Here is a 19,617-nt window from a genome sequence, read left to right on the forward strand (position 1 = left end):
CATCCTTTGCCAACATGTGATTGCGTTTTTCGCAACCACAGTACAATCAATTTGTCATGAATAGCAGGTGGTTCTGTAAAAAAGCTCATCAGAGGTTGATCACCGGGCGGTAACAGCAGTTTGAGGAACCATGTTTGTGTCCTTCCAGAATCGATGCAGAGGGAGAATGCTACAGTACCGTATGTCATCCTCCATGTCTTCATGGAATACTCTTCCTTCACACTGTGATAATTCCTCTGGGAACGGTTACTGGTCTCACTTGATAACGACACAGGAGTTGGCAAAACAGCACCAACAGGCCTGGGACCAGGCTAGCCGGTTTCGACTAGCCACATGCAGGGTTCCAGCCCTGTGATCTCAGGACAGTGGCCAGACATGTACAGCTTTGTTGACTGGCTGTCTTAAAACCACGTCTCGGGGTGAGTCCTCGGCCCTTTAGGCTTCACAAAACGACTCCCAAATCCTGGAGAGAGAACAGACTTTGTGAGACTGTTTGTGATTCTTTATGATACTTTGAGAGACTTTTGAATGAATGGTTAATGAGATTTGCATGGATCTCTTTTGAGAATGCTTACCAAATTTGAACACTGATGAGGCAGAGGCACCATTAGAAGGAGGTGATCCAGAGTGGGTTGTTGCTGGTGGGGGAGCTGTCTTTGCTGTGGGTGGGAAGAATGTGTTACTATTTTAGCTAGTAGAGGTATACTAGAGGTGGGGGATTGTATGTTCCAGGCAGCAGATCCATTTACAGAGATCTGTTACTTACGTTTCTGTCTGTGCTTGAAGAACTTCAGGCTCTGAAAAAGAAAAACCGAGACTGCTGGCTTTAGATGATAAGACATAGCTGGAGAGAGAGAGGTAAGTTAAGACAAAGGGGGAAGTTGAGCCGCCCATGTTTTTAGGAAACCATACACATAATTAAGTCTGTGAAGGAAGAAACCACATTGAAAAAGTGGCAAGCAAGTTATGTCCAAAAAACAGATTTTCACCAAGTCAAATTCATTTGGGTTAAATGTTTCATGATGCTTGTATCTAAACCAAAGGAGATCATTTAAATATTGTTCTATATATCAGTTGGGGTCTCTATAAGCTTCAATATGAGGTCTTAAAGCTAGCATGGAAGTGCATAATTTTATCTGTGTGGGCTAATATAGTAAAAGAAAATTGCCTTGAGGTAAGTTGAGCCAATGGCAAGTTACGGAAATGTAAGTGTTTTCTTCTTCTGCAGGGCGTTATTGCCCAGGATATGAGGTAACAACAAGGCCTGAAAATGTGAAGGCTTTCAAAAAAGTACAAAAGTGTTTTAGTGTTAAACCTAAAATGATTAAAAGACAAAAAAGTGATTGTGATTGTGTTGAAATGTGTTTGGGAAACAAAGATAGACATGGTTTTAAAAAGGTAGTGGTGTTTCATTCAGTACAGAATTTGTAGGAGGCTTAACTTACCATGTCTCTTGGCTCAACTTACCCTATACCCAACTTAACCTATACCCGAGGTAAGTTGTGCCAAGAGACCACTTTATGGACCAGCTATGTTTTAAAAACTGTCATTTTTACATGAATTCTGATTATTTCTAGGGTTACACGACATCCTGAAATATATGTACATATCTTTGTTTGAAATAATACTATATTTCCCTTGACAGAGATGAATGGAGAAAATGGCTCAATTTACCCCACTCTCCCCTACTCAAATAATAGCACAGTAAAGAAACACCAGATCCTCAATTTTTTAACCAATAGATCAAGTGTGTCAGTTACTGTAATTCTATGTATATAGCCATTACCTTTGTTCTAGACATGCTCTTCCCACTGTTCATGTCTGATTTGTTGTCAGTAGTCCCAGAGCCAGTTGAGATGTTGGTGACCACAGGCTGCTGATGCTCCATCTCAGCTAAGAAACAGTCATCACATGTTTCACAGTTAGGGAACCATTTTTTGAAAGTTAAATTCAATATCATCAAGAGTCATCACTATATGGGAATAGGGCGGATGGTTGGATTACTGTGATTTGAATTCTCTTAGTAAGGAGAGAGATCTGATTTACATGGGCCTGTGTGTAGTTGTCAGACAGAGTTGATAGTTGTAATTGGGGGTCTACGTTCTGTGCGTTGCAACTCACCACTTCCTCTTGTCGCCAAGGCCACAACGGCTGGAGCAACCAGATGAACAGTCGTCAGGTGCTCTGCACAGGAAACAGACACAATAATCAACATACATTTTGGCTCAAACATCAGATAGCTCAATACCACCCTCCAGTGGCTTGAAAGACTACCTCCAATCTTTACACTGACATTATGGCTCGACAATGTGGCTCAATATGGCTTGACTTCTATTTTGGTAGGTGCAGCGCAGCTTCTGGATAAATGACTCTATTCAATGATCCCTATTGGGGCATTTTATTGTGTAAGGGAGTAGAGCCCAGAGCAACCATTTTAAGTAGACGGAAGTTGACTTAGTCTTTGTCAACTCCAAACAGACAGACTTGACCGATAGCAGAAGAAGGAAACCACACCAAAAAAGACAGATGGCTTTCTCAGCCAATACTGTGAAAATAGCTTACCTTTCCGTGAACTCTTTGCCCGGACACTCTGAGTGAACAATTTACAGTGTTGTGTTAATGTACTAAAGTATGAACAACAACTGGAACATCTGAGTCATAGCATGAATCATAAGGAAGACAAAAAATGCTTAGTGATTTTTATATCTCATAAGGGCATTTATGAAAGATGAGGTAATCTATGGCACAAAGGGGTGGGTGGCAGCATCCTGTTCTAGATGTAACCATTAAATACACATGACTGTTAGAGTAAGGGACTGTGAGTCACTAATGTCAGGTAGTGTGGCCAGAGCCATGTATTTAGAGAGTTGGGCCGTTGAGGTTTCTGCATTATGATGCATTTACATGACTACAACATTCTATGGCAGCCATGTTGGCTCCCCATTAACGTTCTATGGCAGCCATGTTGGCTCCCCATTAACGTTCTATGGCAGCCATGTTGGCTCCCCATTAACATTATATGGGGACTATTTCAATTCTGCTAAGTAACTGAATGTCTAGAATTAGAACAATATTCAAAATTCTAAAAGTAAAAGGCCCAACTCTCTAAATATGGGTGAGACCATAGAAATATAATTACAAGAACCATCCCCATTGGAGTATAATTATTTCTATGAGGGTGTCTCTTTATAGCCTTGACAGCTACAGCATGTCTGCTACCTTGCTCCGATTCATGATTCCATCCAGGAATCTTTTGGGTTGGGAGTTCCCCGACCACTCTGAGGACGTACCGATCCTCTGCTGTGTGGTTGTGGTCTGGCTGCTCAGACTCTGCAGGCAGGGCGTGCTGTTTTGATCAAATGCAACTGGCCAAACAGTAGAACGTCAGATTAGTACACAGTAGATTCATTACGTCGATTGAGACAGTTTACACACAGAGTCGTTTACATGTTTAGGAATTTTGTCCGGAGGGTTAACATCGACAGCAGCACTCACATGATGATGATGATGATTGCGAAGGTGGTGGTGATGAAGAGATGTGCTCACCGTCCTGCATGACCACGATGAAGGATTCTGGGGTTCTCTCAGGTAGAGGAGGAGTCAGTCTCTCTGATCATTCACAAGAAAGCAAACAAGTCAGTGAGGACCCCTCATTATAGAAAAAGTTACATTGAAAGCATAAAATGGGTTTGCTTACCTGGAGGTGAGAGAGTAGGGACCAGAGGATAGGGAGGGGGAGGGGGAGGAGGAAGGTTTATAGATGTACAGGGAGCAGGAACCAAAGATACAACTAGGGGAGGAACTATAACCGGGGGTGATACTGTAACCGGGGGTGATACTGTAACCGGGGGTGATACTGTAATGGGAAAAGGCCAGAGACATAGATTAAAATCACATGGCGTTTTGTGACTATCCCGGTAATATATATATATATATATTTTTTTTTAATGAACAATCAATAAAAAAAGACCTCTTTTATTATTCTGAGAAAAAATACATCTTTGACAAATGTACCTGAGAGTGTTGTCATTTTAACTTTTAAGCTCCTGCTCCTCGTCCAAGATCTCATCTCCACCAGAGCTGGTGTGTCCCCTAAACGGCCACACCATTCCAAGGATGTTCCAATCCTGCTGTCCTTTGGCCTGTCCTGGACCATCTTCTCTACAGGGACTGAAAGGGGAGGGAAGACAGGAGTGCTCCTACCGGCATCGTTGGCCAACACAAAGGACTCTGGCGTTCTCTCTGGCAGTGGGGGGATAGGCGACGGGGGACTCCCTATGGGGGCAAATTAGGTTGAGAGGAAATGCATGTTCGAGTACTTATCAAGAAGAACTTATAAAGAGTATTATGAGTGCCTTTACAGGCCCTCCACTCACCATTCCCCCCCACTCACCATTCCTCCACTCACCGTTCCCCCCCACTCACCGTTCCCCCCACTCACCATTCCCCCCCATGAGGGCCTCAGCTTCAGCATTAGAAGGGAGGATGATTTCTAACATCTTAGGTTTAGAGATGTTATCCGAGCGCTCTGAGGGGCACAGGAAGATATTTTTTTAGCCCTCCAAATAGTTTGTTGGAATATGTTAATCCCACATTTTGAACAGGAAGCATGTCAAAATTCACCTGCACCAGCAGCCAGTACATATGATTCAGCAGTTCTCTCAGGTAATGGAGGTGGACTGTCTTCATCTGAAGAAACTGCACCTGGGGCAGCGCGGGTGGTGGTGAGGGCTGGCAGCTCCATCAGCTGGCTGTTAAGGGTCAGACTGGGTCCGTTGAAACAGGGGTTCTCTGTCCACTGGCTCAGTGGAGCCTGCTCCTCCTCATCATCAGACCCTCTGGGATCCTCAGCAGCCAGGGGGGAGTCAGGCCCAAAGTAGGGGTCCTCCATGGTGAGACAGAGGGGGTTGGAGAATAAGTCCACAGGAAGCACTGGTATTACCAGTGTGGTGATCTCTCCATCCATCTCCACCTTCTCTTGCTCCATGGCTATCTGAGAGAACACCTGAGGCCTGAGTGCCTGAGGGGGTATGATGGGGATATTGGGGCTGGGCTCTTGTCTCAGGTCCTGGCTGTTGGGCAGGTTAGCAGGCTGTGTGTGTAGGAAATAAGGAATCTGGTAATTAGGCTGTGTCGGTGGCGGGTATGGTGGTCTCTGATTGACGGCCATGTTATTGGGCTGTTTCTTTCGGGGTTGTGGTTTCTGGTTCACAGTCTGTGTTGGTAGGGAGTATGGTCTCTGCTGTTCCCTCTGCCTGTCCCTAGCTCTCAGAGCATTGAGGATGGCTGAGGGGGAGCACTTAGCCGCGTCACACAGTGGGTCAACATGCAGTTCTGGGGAAAAGAAGGCCACTGGTACAGCGTGATTGGATATCCCACCAGGCTCCTCGCTCTCTGTGTGCCTGGAACAAAATAGGAGTTATCCAGACATTTTATTGAAGTAAGGCCACTGGAGGCATTTTTCTCTATGCGTGAGACCCTAATTGGCTATTGTGATATACACTATACAGTGCATTCAGAAAGTATTCAGACCCCTTAACTTTTTCCACATTTTGTTACATTACAGCCTTATTCTAAAATGGATTGTTTATTTTCTTCCTCACAATACCCACTAATGACAAATACCCAATACCAATTCACCCCAGTCTGAGGTTCTGAGCATTCTGGAGCAGGTTTTCATCAAGGATCTCTCTGTACTTTGCTCCGTTCATTTTTCCTCGATCCTGACTAGTCTCCCAGTCACTACTCCTGAAAAACATCCCCACAGCATGATGCTGCCACCACCATGCTTCACCGTAGGAATTGTGACAGTTTTCCTCCAGACGTGACGCTTGGCATTCAGGCCAAAGAATTCATTCTTGGTTTCACAAGACCAGAGAATCTTGTTTCTCATGGTCTGAGAGTGCTTTAGGTGCCTTTTGGCAAACTCCAAGTGGGCTGTCATGTGCCTTTTAATGAGGAGAGGCTTCCGTCTGGCCACTCCACCATAAAGGTGGAGTTCTGCAGAGATGGTTGTCCTTCTGGAAGGTTCTCCCATCTCCACAGAGGAATTGTGGGGTTTTTGGTCACCTCCCTGACCAAGGCCCTTATCCCTGATTGCTCATTTTGGCCTTGTGGCCAGCTCTAGAAAGAGTCTTGGTGGTTCCAAACTTCTTCCATTTAAGAATGATGGAAGCCACTGTGGTCTTGTAAATGCTGCTGCCTTGACACAATCCTGTCTCAAAGCTCCACGGACAATTCCTTTCGACTTCATGGCTTGGTTTTTGCTCTGACATGCACTGTCAACTGTGGGATCTTATATAGACAGGTTTGTGCCTTTCAAAATCATGTACAATCAATTGAATTCACTACAGGTGGACTCCAAGTTGTAGAAACATCTCAAGGATGATCAAAGGAAACAAGATGCACCTGAGCTCAATATCGAGTCTCATAGCAAAGGATCTGAATACTTAAAGTTAAAGTTGGAAGTTTACATAAATCATTCTCTCTACTATTATACAAATTTTTATTTCAGCTTTTCTTTCTTTCATGACATTCCCAGTGGGTCAGAAGTTTACATACACTCAATTAGTATATGGTAGCATTGCCTTTAAATTGTTTAACTTGGGTCAAACATTTCAGGTAGCCTTCAACAAGCTTCCCACAATAAGTTGGGTGAATCTTGGCCCATTCTTCCTGGCAGAGCTGGTGTAACTGAGTCAGGTTTGTAGGACCCCTTGCTCGCACACACTTTTTCAGTTCTGCCCACACATTTTCTATAGGATTGAGGTCAGGGCTATAGGATTAAGGCCACTCCAATACCTTGACTTTGTTGTCCTTAAGCCATTTTGCTACAACTTTGGAAGTATGCTTGGGTTCATTGTCCATTTGGAAGACCCATTTGTGACCAAGCTTTAACTTCCTGACTGATGTCTTGAGATGTTGCTTCAATACAACCACACAATTTCCTTCCTGATGATGCCATCTATTTTGTGAAGTGCACCAGTCCCTCCTGCAGTAAAGCACCCCCACAACATGAAGCTGACACCCCTGTGCTTCACGGTTGGGATGGTGTTCTTCGGCTTGCAAGCCTTCCCCTTTTTCCTCCAAACATAACGATGGTCATTATGACCAAACAGTTCTATTTTTGTTTCATCAGACCAGAGGACATTTCTCCAAAAAGTACGATCTTTGTCCCCATGTGCAGTTGCAAACCGTAGTCTGGCTTTTTTTATGGCGGTTTTGGAGCAAAGGATGCTTCTCCCTTGCTGAGCGGCCTTTCAGGTTATGTCGATATAGGACTGGTTTTACTGTGGATATAGATACTTTTGTACCTGTTTCCTCCAGCATCTTCACAAAGTCCTTTGCTGTTGTTCTGGGATTGATTTGCTCTTTTCGCACCAAAGTACGTTCATCTCTAGGAGACAGAACGCGTCTCCTTCCTGAGCGATATGACGGCTGCGTGGTCCCATGGTGTTTATACTTGTGTACTATTGTTTGTACAGATGAACGTGGTACCTTCAGGAGTTTGGAAATTGCTCCCAAAGATGAACCAGACTTGTGGAGGTCCACAATTTGTTTTCTGAGGTCTTGGCTGATTTATTTTGATTTTTCCATGATGTCAATCAAAGAGGCACTGAGTTTGAAGGTAGGCCTTGAAATCCACAGGTACACCTCCAATTGACTCAAATGATGTCAATTAGCCTATCAGAAGCTTCTAAAGCCATGACATAATTTTCTGGAATTTTACAAGCTGTTTAAAGGCACAGTCAACTTAGTGTATGTAAACTTCTGACCCACTGGAATTGTGATACAGTGAATTATAAGTGAAAAAATCTGTCTGTAAACAATTGTTAGAAAAACGACTTGTGTCATGCACAAAGTAGATGTCCTAACTTACTTGCCAAAACTATAGTTTGTTAACAAGAATTTTGTGGAGTGGTTGAAAATGAGTTTTAACGACTTCAACCTAAGTGTATGTAAACTGACGACTTCAACTGTATGTAAAGAAGGTATTTCAGTTTTTTTATTTTAAATGTGCAAACGTTCTAACAACCTGTTGTTGCTTTGTTATTATGGGGTATTTTGTGTAGATTGATGAAGAAATGTTTTATTTAATCCATTTTAGAATATTGCTGTAACTTGTGTTACAGCAAAATGTGGAAAAAGTCAAGGGGTCTGAATATTTTCCTAATGCACTGTACATACAAAAGTATGTGGACACCCCTTTCAAATTAGTGGATTTGTCTATTTCAGCCACACCCGTTGCTGACAGGTGTATGAAATCGAGCACACAGCTACGCAATCTCCATAGACTAACATTGGCAGTAGAATGGCCTTACTGAAGTGGGACTGTCATAGGATGCCACCTTTCCAACAAGTCAGTTTATCACATTTCTGCCCAGGTAGAGCTGTTCCGGTCAACTGTAAGTGCTGTTATTGTGAAATGGAAACATCTAGGAGAAACAACGGCTCAGCTGCGTAGTGGTAGGCCCCCCAAGCTCACAGAACGGGACCAGCGAGTGCTGAAGCGCGTAGCGTGTAAACATGATCTGTACTCAGTTGCAACACTCACTGCCAAGTTCCAAACTGCCTCTGGAAGCAACGTTAGCACAAGAACTGTTCATCGGGAGCTTTATGAAATGGATTTCCTAAGATCACCATGCACAATGACAAGCATTGGCTGGAGTGGTGTGAAGCTCGCCGCCATTGGGCTCATGAGCAGTGGAAATGCCATCTGGCAGTACCACTGACAAATCTGGGTTTGGCGGATGCCACCTGTAAGGTTTGGTGGAGGAGGAATAATGGTCTGGGGCTATTTTTCCTGGTTTGGGCCAGGCCCCTTAGTTCCAGTAAAGGGAAATCTTAACGTTACATCATACAATGACATTCTAGACGATTCTGTGCTTCCATCTTTGTGGAAACAGTTTGAGGAAGGCCCTTTCCTGTTCCAGAATGAAACAGGGTCCATACAGAAAGGTCCATACAGAAATGTTTTGTCTATCGGTGTGGAAGAATTTGACTGGCCTGCACAGAGCCCTGACCTCAACCCCATCAAACACCTTTGAGATTAATTGGCATGCTGACTGCGAGCCAGGCCGAATCGCCCAACATCAGTGCCCGATCTCACTAATGCTCTTGTGGCTGAATGGAAGCAAGTCCCTGCAGCAATGTTCCAACATCTAGTGGAAAGCCTTCCAATAAGAGTGGAGGCTGTTATAGGAGCAAAGGGGAGGACCAACTCCATATTAATGCCCATGATTTTGGAATGAGTTGTTCGTCGAGCAGGTTAGCACATACTTTTGGTCATGTAGTGTATTTTGATATAAAGATATGCTTCAAGGTTTACAGTAATGCACCATGAAAAAAACTTTAATTGTCAGATCTATGGTTGATGGGGGAAAAGTCTTTACTGTGCTGTACCTGTGCTCTGTCTGTGGTTCCATTTTAGGCTGGGGCTCAGGTTCTGGTTCCTGTTCAGCTTCAGACTCCTCACTGAGGTCAGAGAGCTCACTGTCACTGGCTGTAGGGGGTGAGGGGGCCACTGGCACCTAAACAGTTCAACAGAATTGCATGCTTAATCACTTCCCCTCTGAGAAAGTATTTACATATAACACAGATCACTGGTCATAGTCTGTGTCTGTTTTGCTGTGTTCCTCTGCCTGTGGTTTAACTGTTGCTACCACGTGACCAAACAGCCAGCCTGGTTCCCCTAGCAAGAGTCTTTGTGCGTGTTTGAAGTAGACTACATAACAGACGAACTGCGCAGAATCCCGGATCTACAAATCACCTTTCATCCCAAATAACTACTCATTAGGTGAACAAAATCAGTGGTTCTGCGCCTCGGCTTGCTCAAACTGATCCCCTCAAACACGCTGTCTGTCTCACCTCCTCTGTACAGGAAGGGGGGACTGGTGCCATGGACTGCAGGTACTTCTCAAACAGGAACTTGATGGTTCTGTACAGTAGCTCGTACTGTTCCTGTAGTTAAACACAAAACCAGTTCTGTTAGTGTTCAAACGATCCCTTATCAGTTGCCACGGCAAGATATTATTGTGAAGCATTCCAACAAAATAGTCATGAGAGATTGCACATGGGGAGTTGCTACAAACATTAGAGATTGCTAAAAATATGTGGCTCTACTTGTTACAGATTAAGGCTTTGAGTGGGTTGGCATCAGATAATGTTGAGCTACAGCCTTGTGATAATAGCTCAGATAATAGCTCAGATAGAGGCATGTCACACTGTTTTTATGTGCTGTATGTGATTATGCTAAAAAAGCACGATGAAGTGAAAACACACATTCGGTCTAAAAGAAGCCTGTCACAACGGATGTGTTGATGCATGTGGTTATACGTGAAAACCCTATGAAGAATACGAAGCGAGAACCCTACCTTGGTCTGAACCACAGAAGGCCTCTGTGTTCTCATGTCTTTGACCAGGTCAAAGATGTTGAAGTCTTCTGTGAGCAGCTGGAAGTTAACACAAAGGCGTCGGTAACGATCAGTAAGGTGACACATACAGTTACAGAAACGCTATCTTTCAGTACAGCACGACAGACACAGTAGTCTTTGGTCCTCTGCTCGCACTCTGGTTCGGAGGAGATGGTACTGTACAGGGTAGGGCAGGTACTGTTCTCACCTGTGTTTTCACCAGGTTCCAGGTATAGTCGATGGCACACAGTGCTCCTGTTCTTCCACAGCCAGCACTGCAGGGACAAACAGGAAGAAAACAAGGTTAACCTAAAATACAGTACATTCATTAAGAACCACAAACAAGTACAATATACATTCATTTTTGACAGTACAAACTCTGTTTAACCACATTCTTTTTTTATCTGTTTAACATTTGTTTTATTTTATACGTGTTAAGTGTTATAATTGTTTTCCTTTACTCCATACTGTATGGTGATGAAAAGCCTTGCTGAGCTATTAATGTGTAATAGCGCTTTAGCAGCCCAACCTGCAGACAGCAGTGTATGTAGATGTACACAGTGTGAGCAGTCACTGCACTGCAGGCGGCTATTAACGCCCTGGCTGTCAACACTGTCAGCTCTGATCTGGCACATACATTCTGCTGCCTGTCCCTGCAGGCCTGGTCCTTCCTGCTCCTGGCCCACACAGCCTAACTGACAGATAGACCGTCACACTCTACTCAACAGCTCAGCTACAGTTGAAGTCCTCAGTTTACATATACTTAGGTTGGAGTCATTAATACTCGTTTTTCAACCACTCCACACATTTCTTGTTAACAAACTATAGTTTTGGCAAGTCGGTTAGGACATCTACTTTGTGCATGACACAAGTCATTTTTCAAAAAATTGTTTACAGACAGATTATTTCACTTATAATTCACTGTATCACAATTCCAGTTGGTCAGAAGTTTACATACACTAAGTTGACTGTGCCTTTAAACAGCTTGTAAAATTCCAGAAAATGATGTCATGGCTTTAGAAGCTTCTGATAGGCTAATTGACATCATTTGAGTCAATTGGAGGCGTACCTGTGCATGTATTTCAAGGCCTACCTTCAAACTCAGTGCCTCTTTGCTTGACATCATGGAAAAATCTAAATAAATCAGCCAAGACCTCAGAAAACAAATTGTAGACCTCCACAAGTCTGGTTCATCCTTGGGAACAATTTCCAAACGCCTGTAGGTACCACGTTCATCTGTACAAACAATTGTACACAAGTATAAACACCATGGGATCATGCAGCCATCATACCACTCAGGAAGGAGACGCGTTCTGTCTCCTAGAGATGAATGTACTTTGGTGCGAAGAGTGCAAATCAGTCCCAGAACAACAGCAAAGGACCTTGTGAAGATGCTGGAGGAAACAGGTACAAAAGTATCTATATCCACAGTAAAATGAGTCCTATATCGACATAACTTGAAAGGCCGCTCAGCAAGGAAGAAGCCACTGCTCCAAAACCGCCATAAAAAAGCCAGACTACGGTTTGCAACTGCACATGGGGACAAAGATCGTACTTTTTGGAGAAATGTCCTCTGGTCTGATGAAACAAAAATAGAACTGTTTGGCCATAATGACCATTGTTATGTTCGGAGGAAAAAAGGGGGAGGCTTGCAAACCAAAAGAACACCATCCCGACCGTGAAGCACGAGGGTTGCAGCATCATGTCAGCATCATGTTGTGGGGGTGCTTTGCTGCAGGAGGGACTGGTGCACTTCACAAAATAGATGGCATCCTCAGGAAGGAAATTGTGTGGTTGTATTGAAGCAACATCTCAAGACATCAGTCAGGAAGTTAAAGCTTGGTCACAAATGGGTCTTCCAAATGGACAATGACCCCAAGCGTACTTCCAAAGTTGTGGCAAAATGGCTTAAGGACAACAAAGTCAAGGTATTGTAGTGGCCATCACAAAGCCTTGACCTCAATCCTATTGAACATTTGTGGGCAGAGCTGAAAAAAGCGTGTGCGAGCAAGGGGGCCTACAAACCTGACTCAGTTACACCAGCTCTGTCAGGAGGAATGGACCAAAATTCACCCAACTTATTGTGGAAGGCTACCCAAAACGTTTGACCCAAGTTAAACAATTTAAAGGCAATGCTACCAAATACAAATTGAGTGTATGTAAACTTCTGACCTTCTAGGAATGTGATGAAAGAAAGAAAAGCTTAAATAAATCATTCTCGTTACTATTATTCTGACATTTCACATTCTTAAAATAAAGTGGTGATCCTAACTGACCTAAAACAGGGAATTTTTACTTGGATTAAATGTTAGGAATTGTGAAAAACTGACTTTAAATGTATTTTGCTAAGGTGTATGTAAACTTCCGACTTCAACTGTAGGTGATATGAGCACAGCCCAGTCTCCCGTGGAGAGTGAACTGTTCCAAGGAAAATGTGTGTATGCAGATCTGTCATTTCACACGGTAATACTTTCCTATCCTCAATCCTGCCTGTGGGTTAACTGACTGAGTAGAGAGGAGAGCATGGGTCTATGGCACGGGCATGCCTGATGCCTATGACTGAACATTCCGTTCCTGGTGGTTCATCTATCTGTGATGCCTCCTGTAAACCACGCCTGGATGTCAGCCTGGTACACGGACACTTCTATTCACTGACTACTGAAGTGTAATGCCATCTGACTGGGGTAAATCATCTCTCGCAATTGGGCCTAATATGGGGTGCTAAAGAGTGTCTATCATAGTCTTATTATAGAGAACAGAGAGAGGGGATAAAGTGTCTTGTGGAAAACTCCTGATGCATGTATCTGTTGAGTCTTCTTTCTGGAGTGTCATGCAACACTTGACTCAAGCCTATGACAAACACGTTGAGCAACTTTCAAAGAGGAGGCCTGTCGCCACCGATGGAATTTCCGCGTGTCACTGTGGTCATAGTATGGAAAAAAGCTCTGTTCTCTCTCGTGTCTTACTCACAAAAGTCATTCAACAGAGTTATTAAAGTAGGACAGGGTTGAAAAACGCAAAATCACCACTAGGCCCTCAGATAAGCAACGGACTTACAATAGGTTACCTTTTCACTCTGCATGGCTTAGCATGCAGTGCTAAGTACATTTGAGTTAATGTGTTAGCTGTAGACAGTAAGAGAAAAGGAAAATGTATACGAGTGTTTGTTGTAACACCCACTGTCGCCTGATGGCCATCCGCCCACAAACACTTCCTGTCTGTGTGTCTAAGAGAAGAGGGAGGTGCCTGAGCATAAAGGGGTCTACAACAGGAGGCCCACAAGAATGTGTTCCACCCACGGAACAATCACTATTTCATGAGAAAGGACCCCACAGCAACATAGATAGAGATATATGACTGCCTAGCATTAGATGCAAAGGGAACCTAACTTTCCGTGCTTTGAGATGGTTTATTGACTCTCCGTATCAGACAATGATTCATACACACACAGTACACAATTAACTTAAAGTATGGTGTGATTCAGTACTGATTCACACTCACGTGTGTGTGTGTGTGTGGGGGGGGGGGGGGGGGGGGGGGGGGGAGCTGACCTGCAGTGGATACAGATGGGTACATCCTCATGGGCCTGGTAAGTTCTCATCTCCTGCAGGAGCTCCAGGATGGGAGGGATGGTGTCTGGGACCCCGTGGTCCGGCCAGTTGATATAGTGCAGCTGTCTCAGGGTACGACTCCACTAAGGGACAGAGTTCAATGTTAACACAGACAGAGAGACACACCAGGAGACCTGTGTACTCACACAGGGCTTCCTGTTTACCCCTACCTCATGTGATGTTAGTTTTGAGGGGATTTATTACTGACGTGCTCGGCACCAAAGTATACTACAATTCCACCCACAAAATATTCCATCACAACTTTGCGTTTTTAAGCATTTATGTCCGCAAATTCTATCCATGATAGTTTCTAATTAAAGCTGCATCTCAGTTTATAGTAAGGGTATAAACAGTACTTACATTGCGGTAGGTCACTCTTAGGTTCCTGCTCACATAGTCTCCTTTACTCTCCTCTGAGTCCTGTACACAAACACACAGTTGGCAGTTCAGTATTATTTTCACACAGGAAACCTGGAGACGCTAGTCTTTTTAACCTGAGAATGACATTAGTATACTACATTTACTTGACACATGAGTGATTATCAATGTTTAGGCATATTTCAGGCATGTTTGAGGAGAACCTCAGAAATGAGAATCCCATAGCAAAAATACTAAGCACATCAACATATTTTTTAAGTGCCTGTATCTGGATTTTCAAAGGTTGCATTCATCTACCATTCATGACTACTGATCACTGTAGTGTAGATAACCTAGTTATGGTTAAGAGGCCATTTGTCCAACCAAATCAGGAAGTGGTCAGAGAGCGAGAAAGAGAGAGGAAGTAGCCTACTACTCACGCAGTAAATAGTAAACGGGTCACACACAAAAGGTTCCTCTTGTTTCTTTGGCCAGTAGCGCTCACACTTTTTCTACAAAAGAGTAACACAAACCGTCTTCAATGTGCATAAAGCCACAACACTGACCATTTTAATAACACATTATTTGACTATGAAATGCAGTGTAAGCAGTGGTGTAAAGTACTTAAGTAAAAATACTTTAAAGTACTATGTAGTTTTTTTGTATCTGTACTTTACTTTACTCTTTATATCTTTGATAACTTTTACTTCACTACATTCCTAAAGAAAATAATGTAAATAATAATTTTTACCCCATACAGTTTCCCTGACACCCAAATGTACTCATTATATTTTGAATGCTTAGCAGGACAGAAAATGGTTCAATTCACACACTTATCAAGACAACATTCCTGGTCATCCCTACTGCTTCTGATCTGGTTGACTCACTAAACACAAATGTTTAGTTTGTAAATTATGTCTGAGTATTGGAGTTTGCCCCAGGCTATCCGTAAATAAAAAAACAAGAAAATTGTGCCCTTTGCTTAATGTAAGGATTTTTTTTATTATTCATACTTTTACTTTTGATACTTAAGTATATTTTAGCAATCACATTTACTTTTGATACTTAAGTTTAAGTAACTTTTACGCAAGTAGAATTTTACTGGGTGACTTTCACTTTTACTTGAGTCATTTTCTATTAAGGTATCTTTACTTTTACTCAAGTATGACAATTGGGTATTTTTTCCACCACTGAGTGTAATAATAGAGAAATGTATAGTGTACATGAGCATAGAGAGTGACTTACCCTGCCCATCTCAAACTCCCTGCAAACCATCACTATGACCTGATAGAAGACAAGATCACCATCAGTCCATCAGTCCACCAACCCCACCAGAGAAAGTGAGACAGGGGGAGAGACAGAGAGACAGAGTTGTACCTCTGTGTCGTACTCCCAGAGCATCCTCCAGAAGTCCAGCACGGTGTGGGGAAGAGGGCCCTGAGTGGCAATGTAGGCCCTGGCCCCTGACACTCCCTGGGGGTACGCAGAGCAAAGTGTCACACACTTGTCCACCTGGAACTCTGCTGCAAATACTCTTCTATTGTACAGTCTAGTATAGCAGGACAAAGTCCCATCACCCTACCTTGATGAAGCTGGCATTGATGTAGTCGTTATCGTTCTTGGAGGTGGTAAGGGACAGCTTCACTCTGCTGTGGTCAACTGAGGGGAAATGAGGATGGTATTGTAGTGAGATGTAGTAGTGAAAAGTTATAGTGAGTACTGCATAAATATACCACTTCAAACCATTGCATTAGACTGTAATGGTAAAAGCTGACTTACAGGGAACAATGTCCTTGTATCGGTTCTTCTTCACGTTCTCCTGCTTATCTGCTATCTTTGTGGGGTAGGTTTTGTCAGTGCGGTACTTGATGGACTGGCGTTTGAGCCTCTGCAACACAGGGAAGTGAGGCAAATATTAGAGAACACAACACGTATGTTTGCATGTGAAGGAGGGAAGGGGTTATCTCAGTCTGGCTAACACTTCGATCTATGTGGCTAAATGTTGGGGTGTCTAATTACCTTGTTCCTCTGGGGAACTGGAAGTAAGTAGCCATACAAACAATGAGGTTGCAGTTGTCAAAGTTCCCATGTCTGAGTCTATTAACTGTCCACCATGGTTTTTATTTACAGTTCTCTTCAGTGTTAATTAAGAGGAGAGACAGTTGAGCTGCAGTAAGTTGTCACTCCTCCCCAGAGCTAAATTCAGTGTTATAGTCACACCCTGTACACTCTGTGGGTAACACTGTGACACCACTGCTACTGCCAAAGCTTTTTATCAGCTCTGGCATGGCTCAAACTTACAGACATTAGCTTACTGGAAACAGCCCTAGCCACAGACTAAGAGAGGACTTCCAGTCATCAGTGACTCCATTCCAATTAGTAGTGAATGAGTGACACTCCAAATAAAGCCCCATAGTGTCCCTTCCTGGTCCTCTGTATCTCAAACACACTGGTCTTTTTGTTCAGGCCCAGTTCTCACAGACAGCCCTGACACAAGGCTGATGCAGAGCAGGCCGGGAGCAGACATCTGCACCCTGCAGACCACAGAGCTCTTTTTGTTCCACAAGGAAGTGACGTGAGCTCTGTTCCCCCGGGTGGTCAGGACGGCAGGGGCATGACACAAGGGCGGCATGCGGAGAGAGAGGAGAGTGGGCCCAACACCCTCAGTCACAGAGGTGTCACTCCTCACCATGGCGATGGTCCACAGGTGATGCCATCTATGGGAACAAGACCATGGGGTGGCCCGAGGCGGAGTTGGTCACACTTTATCTGGATAGTCCAGATTTTCCATCTGTAGATGCACTGCAGATTGTCATACTATCAACAAACTATCTGTTGATAAGAAACTGCTTGCTAAGATTACGGTTAGGTTTAGAATAAGGGTAAGGATTAGGGTTAGAGCTAGGGTTAGTAGTCAGTTGAAATGTTACTAACAGTGTGTAGAGCGTCTACAGATGGACTATCCAAATAAAGTGTTACCGCAGTGTTTTAGTTGAAGTGCACTGGTCATTGATGTCATCGTGTATATGCTGCCTACTTACAGGCTTCTGTCAAAGCCATTTGCATTTGTAGCGCAAGTGTCAGTCAGTCAGTCACTATGTGTGTGCGTGTCTGTGTGTGTGTCTCTGTGCCTGCGTGCATGTGTTCACGTATATGTGTATTTGTCTGCGTGTGTGTGTGTTTAAGCGTGTGTGTGTGTGCAGGGTGGGTGGGTGGTGGGGGGGGCTCGTTCTACATCAATAACATTGCATTTGCCTGTAGATCTCCTTCCTTGTATGGGGGCCTTTAGAAACAGGCAGCAGTGCATTCAGAGGAAGCTAATAAGCAGTTGTTGGGGATTGACTGACAACTCATACAGAAACAGCACAACATACAGTAAATAGTATGTCTCTCCTCTGAGCATGACGTTCTTTTGTACAATTCTTCTTGGGACATTGACAGAGTTCTGTTCAGTGGAATGAAACAGTTTGGCTTATCACAACAGCACTCTATGTCCACCCACACTCACATCAAAACGAATACACTCATACACACAGTGCTCTCTAAGCTTAGACAAACTGTAAACATTCAGCATCACAGCAGAGGTAAAGACCGCACCACTCCAACGCCAACAGAGTTAATCCACTTGTTGATAAAGTGAGACAGCTCGGAACCCGTCCCGTGTCTGCGAGAGGAGCCCCGCTGTAACAGAGTGATCAAATAAAGAGAAGAACTTACCAAGAACTCCCCGGTGAAGCCACTCTCCGCCTCCTCCACCTCAGCCTCCTTGCTCTCCACTTGAGCCAGGAAGCCCCTCAGTATCCAGGCTTGCTGCTCCATGGCTGGCCTGCTGGGGCTTGGCATGTGCTGCTGCTGCTGCCTGGCATGTCAGGACACACAGGGCCACGGGGCCATGGAGGGGGGGCCCGCTGTCTGGGGCCTGGGGGTGTCTCTGCTCCAAGCGGCCTGGGGTACTACCCTACAGTGGTTAGTATCACACTGAGGATGAGGAACTATGCTAAGGTACAAGGCACTTCTGTCAGAGCTGTCTTCAGTTTCGAGGAAACAGCAGCAGCGAGTTAACAGGCTCTGTGGTCAGATTAAAAATATCACTGCGCCCCCTAGTCTCTCTCTCACTGGGTCCTAGAGCGAGCCCTGTTCAGGAAGCACCTCAGCACGGTGTGTGTGAGGGAAAGAGAGAGAGGCAGACATAGACACAGAGAGATAGAAACGAAGATAGACATAGATGTACTGACACATGTACGCACACACGTACACACATGCTTGAACAGCTGTTCCAGCCCAGCCCTAGAGTGTGCTGGAGGCGGTCCAGCCTGTTGAACCACATTCAGAACACACAGTTAAGAGGAAAGAGGGAGGGCCAGGAGGGAGGGGCGGGGCGGGGTGGAGGTCGGCTCAGATCATGTATGACGGGTAACTCCCTCCCTCTTTCTGTCTGGCATTCCCCTTCACAGTCTAGCTGGTCCACTGACCTTTAGGCACTGAGCACAGGGACAGCGCATCACCATTTAGGATTCAGAACTCCTGAAAGAGCACTCAATCCATTTTAATCTCATACAATACCATTGAACTATCAGGCAGAATTGTAGAGATGATATGGTGCTGGGATGAAGCTGTCTAAACAGTTCATATTGTGACTACTGCAAGAGAGAGAGAAAGAGCTGGCATCAAAGTTCCAGAACCAGTTGTACTCATGCTGGCAGTATCATGTCTTCTATTAAAAAAAGACCTTAGTACAATGACTTACTTATTACATTCACGTTCTAGCCTTTGAGATAGCCTGTGGTTGCAATTGTTAAAACATCTGCATCTTGCATATTCTATTTTGGTGCTTGTGTGTAATCTATCACAGTAGGCTGTGAGAGGAGGTTGGCTCTGAATAATGGCTTGTATGGAGTAAATGGAATGGTATCAAACTCATGGAAACCACTTGATTGGCGTTTTTCATACCATTTCATGTATTCCGTTCCAGCAATTAAAATAAGCCCGAACTCCGCAATTAAGGTACCACCTACTGCCTGTGATCTCTATGTGTGTTGCCTCTAGATAGAGAGACAACTGACAGAAGAAGCTTAACTGCACAACTGACACAGGTCATGTCTACTGTCGTGATTACACTACAGCATACCAAACATTAGGAACCCGATCGAACATCTCTGGGGAGACCTGAAAATAGCTGTGCAGCGACGCTCCCCATCCAACCTGACAGAGCTTGAGAGGATCTGCAGAGAAGAATG

The 19,617-nt window shown here is 44.2% G+C and overlaps 1 protein-coding gene across 2 annotated transcripts; it reads right to left on the reverse strand.

The window, feature by feature from the left end:
* Nucleotides 1-218: 218 nt before the first annotated feature.
* LOC129860682 (tyrosine-protein phosphatase non-receptor type 12-like) lies at nt 219-18,531 on the reverse strand. Of its 2 annotated transcripts, none has more exons than XM_055931326.1 (24): nt 18,098-18,531; nt 16,160-16,268; nt 15,963-16,039; nt 15,758-15,853; nt 15,626-15,664; nt 14,821-14,892; nt 14,384-14,443; nt 13,964-14,106; nt 10,621-10,687; nt 10,374-10,451; nt 9,868-9,960; nt 9,403-9,530; nt 4,624-5,402; nt 4,442-4,528; nt 4,015-4,275; nt 3,698-3,856; nt 3,547-3,609; nt 3,220-3,365; nt 2,563-2,590; nt 2,122-2,184; nt 1,787-1,893; nt 767-797; nt 576-659; nt 219-463 (listed from the first exon to the last, which is right to left on the reverse strand). In XM_055931326.1, the coding sequence occupies exons 1-24, from the start codon at nt 18,221-18,223 to the stop codon at nt 402-404; spliced, it is 2,958 nt and encodes a 985-aa protein (XP_055787301.1). In that variant the 5' UTR covers nt 18,224-18,531; the 3' UTR covers nt 219-401. The 2 variants fall into 2 exon arrangements, with proteins under 2 accessions (XP_055787301.1, XP_055787300.1); XM_055931325.1 differs by having other exon boundaries at nt 3,496-3,609; nt 18,098-18,525.
* Between the last annotated feature and the right edge of the window lie 1,086 nt (nt 18,532-19,617).

This window comes from Salvelinus fontinalis, chromosome 8 (assembly GCF_029448725.1).
Source record: "Salvelinus fontinalis isolate EN_2023a chromosome 8, ASM2944872v1, whole genome shotgun sequence".
Classification (NCBI taxonomy): Eukaryota; Metazoa; Chordata; class Actinopteri; order Salmoniformes; family Salmonidae; genus Salvelinus; species Salvelinus fontinalis.

Coding starts and splice junctions, on each gene's coding strand:
- LOC129860682 (XM_055931325.1), bottom strand. CDS start 18,223: ATGCCAAGCCCCAGCAGGCCAGCCATGGAGCAGCAAGCCTGGATACTG. Junction 15,854..15,962: donor TCAATGCCAGCTTCATCAAG/GTAGGGTGATGG, acceptor GCGTACCCCCAG/GGAGTGTCAGGGGCCAGGGC. Junction 2,591..3,219: donor GAATCATGAATCGGAGCAAG/GTAGCAGACATG, acceptor TTGTTCACTCAG/AGTGTCCGGGCAAAGAGTTC.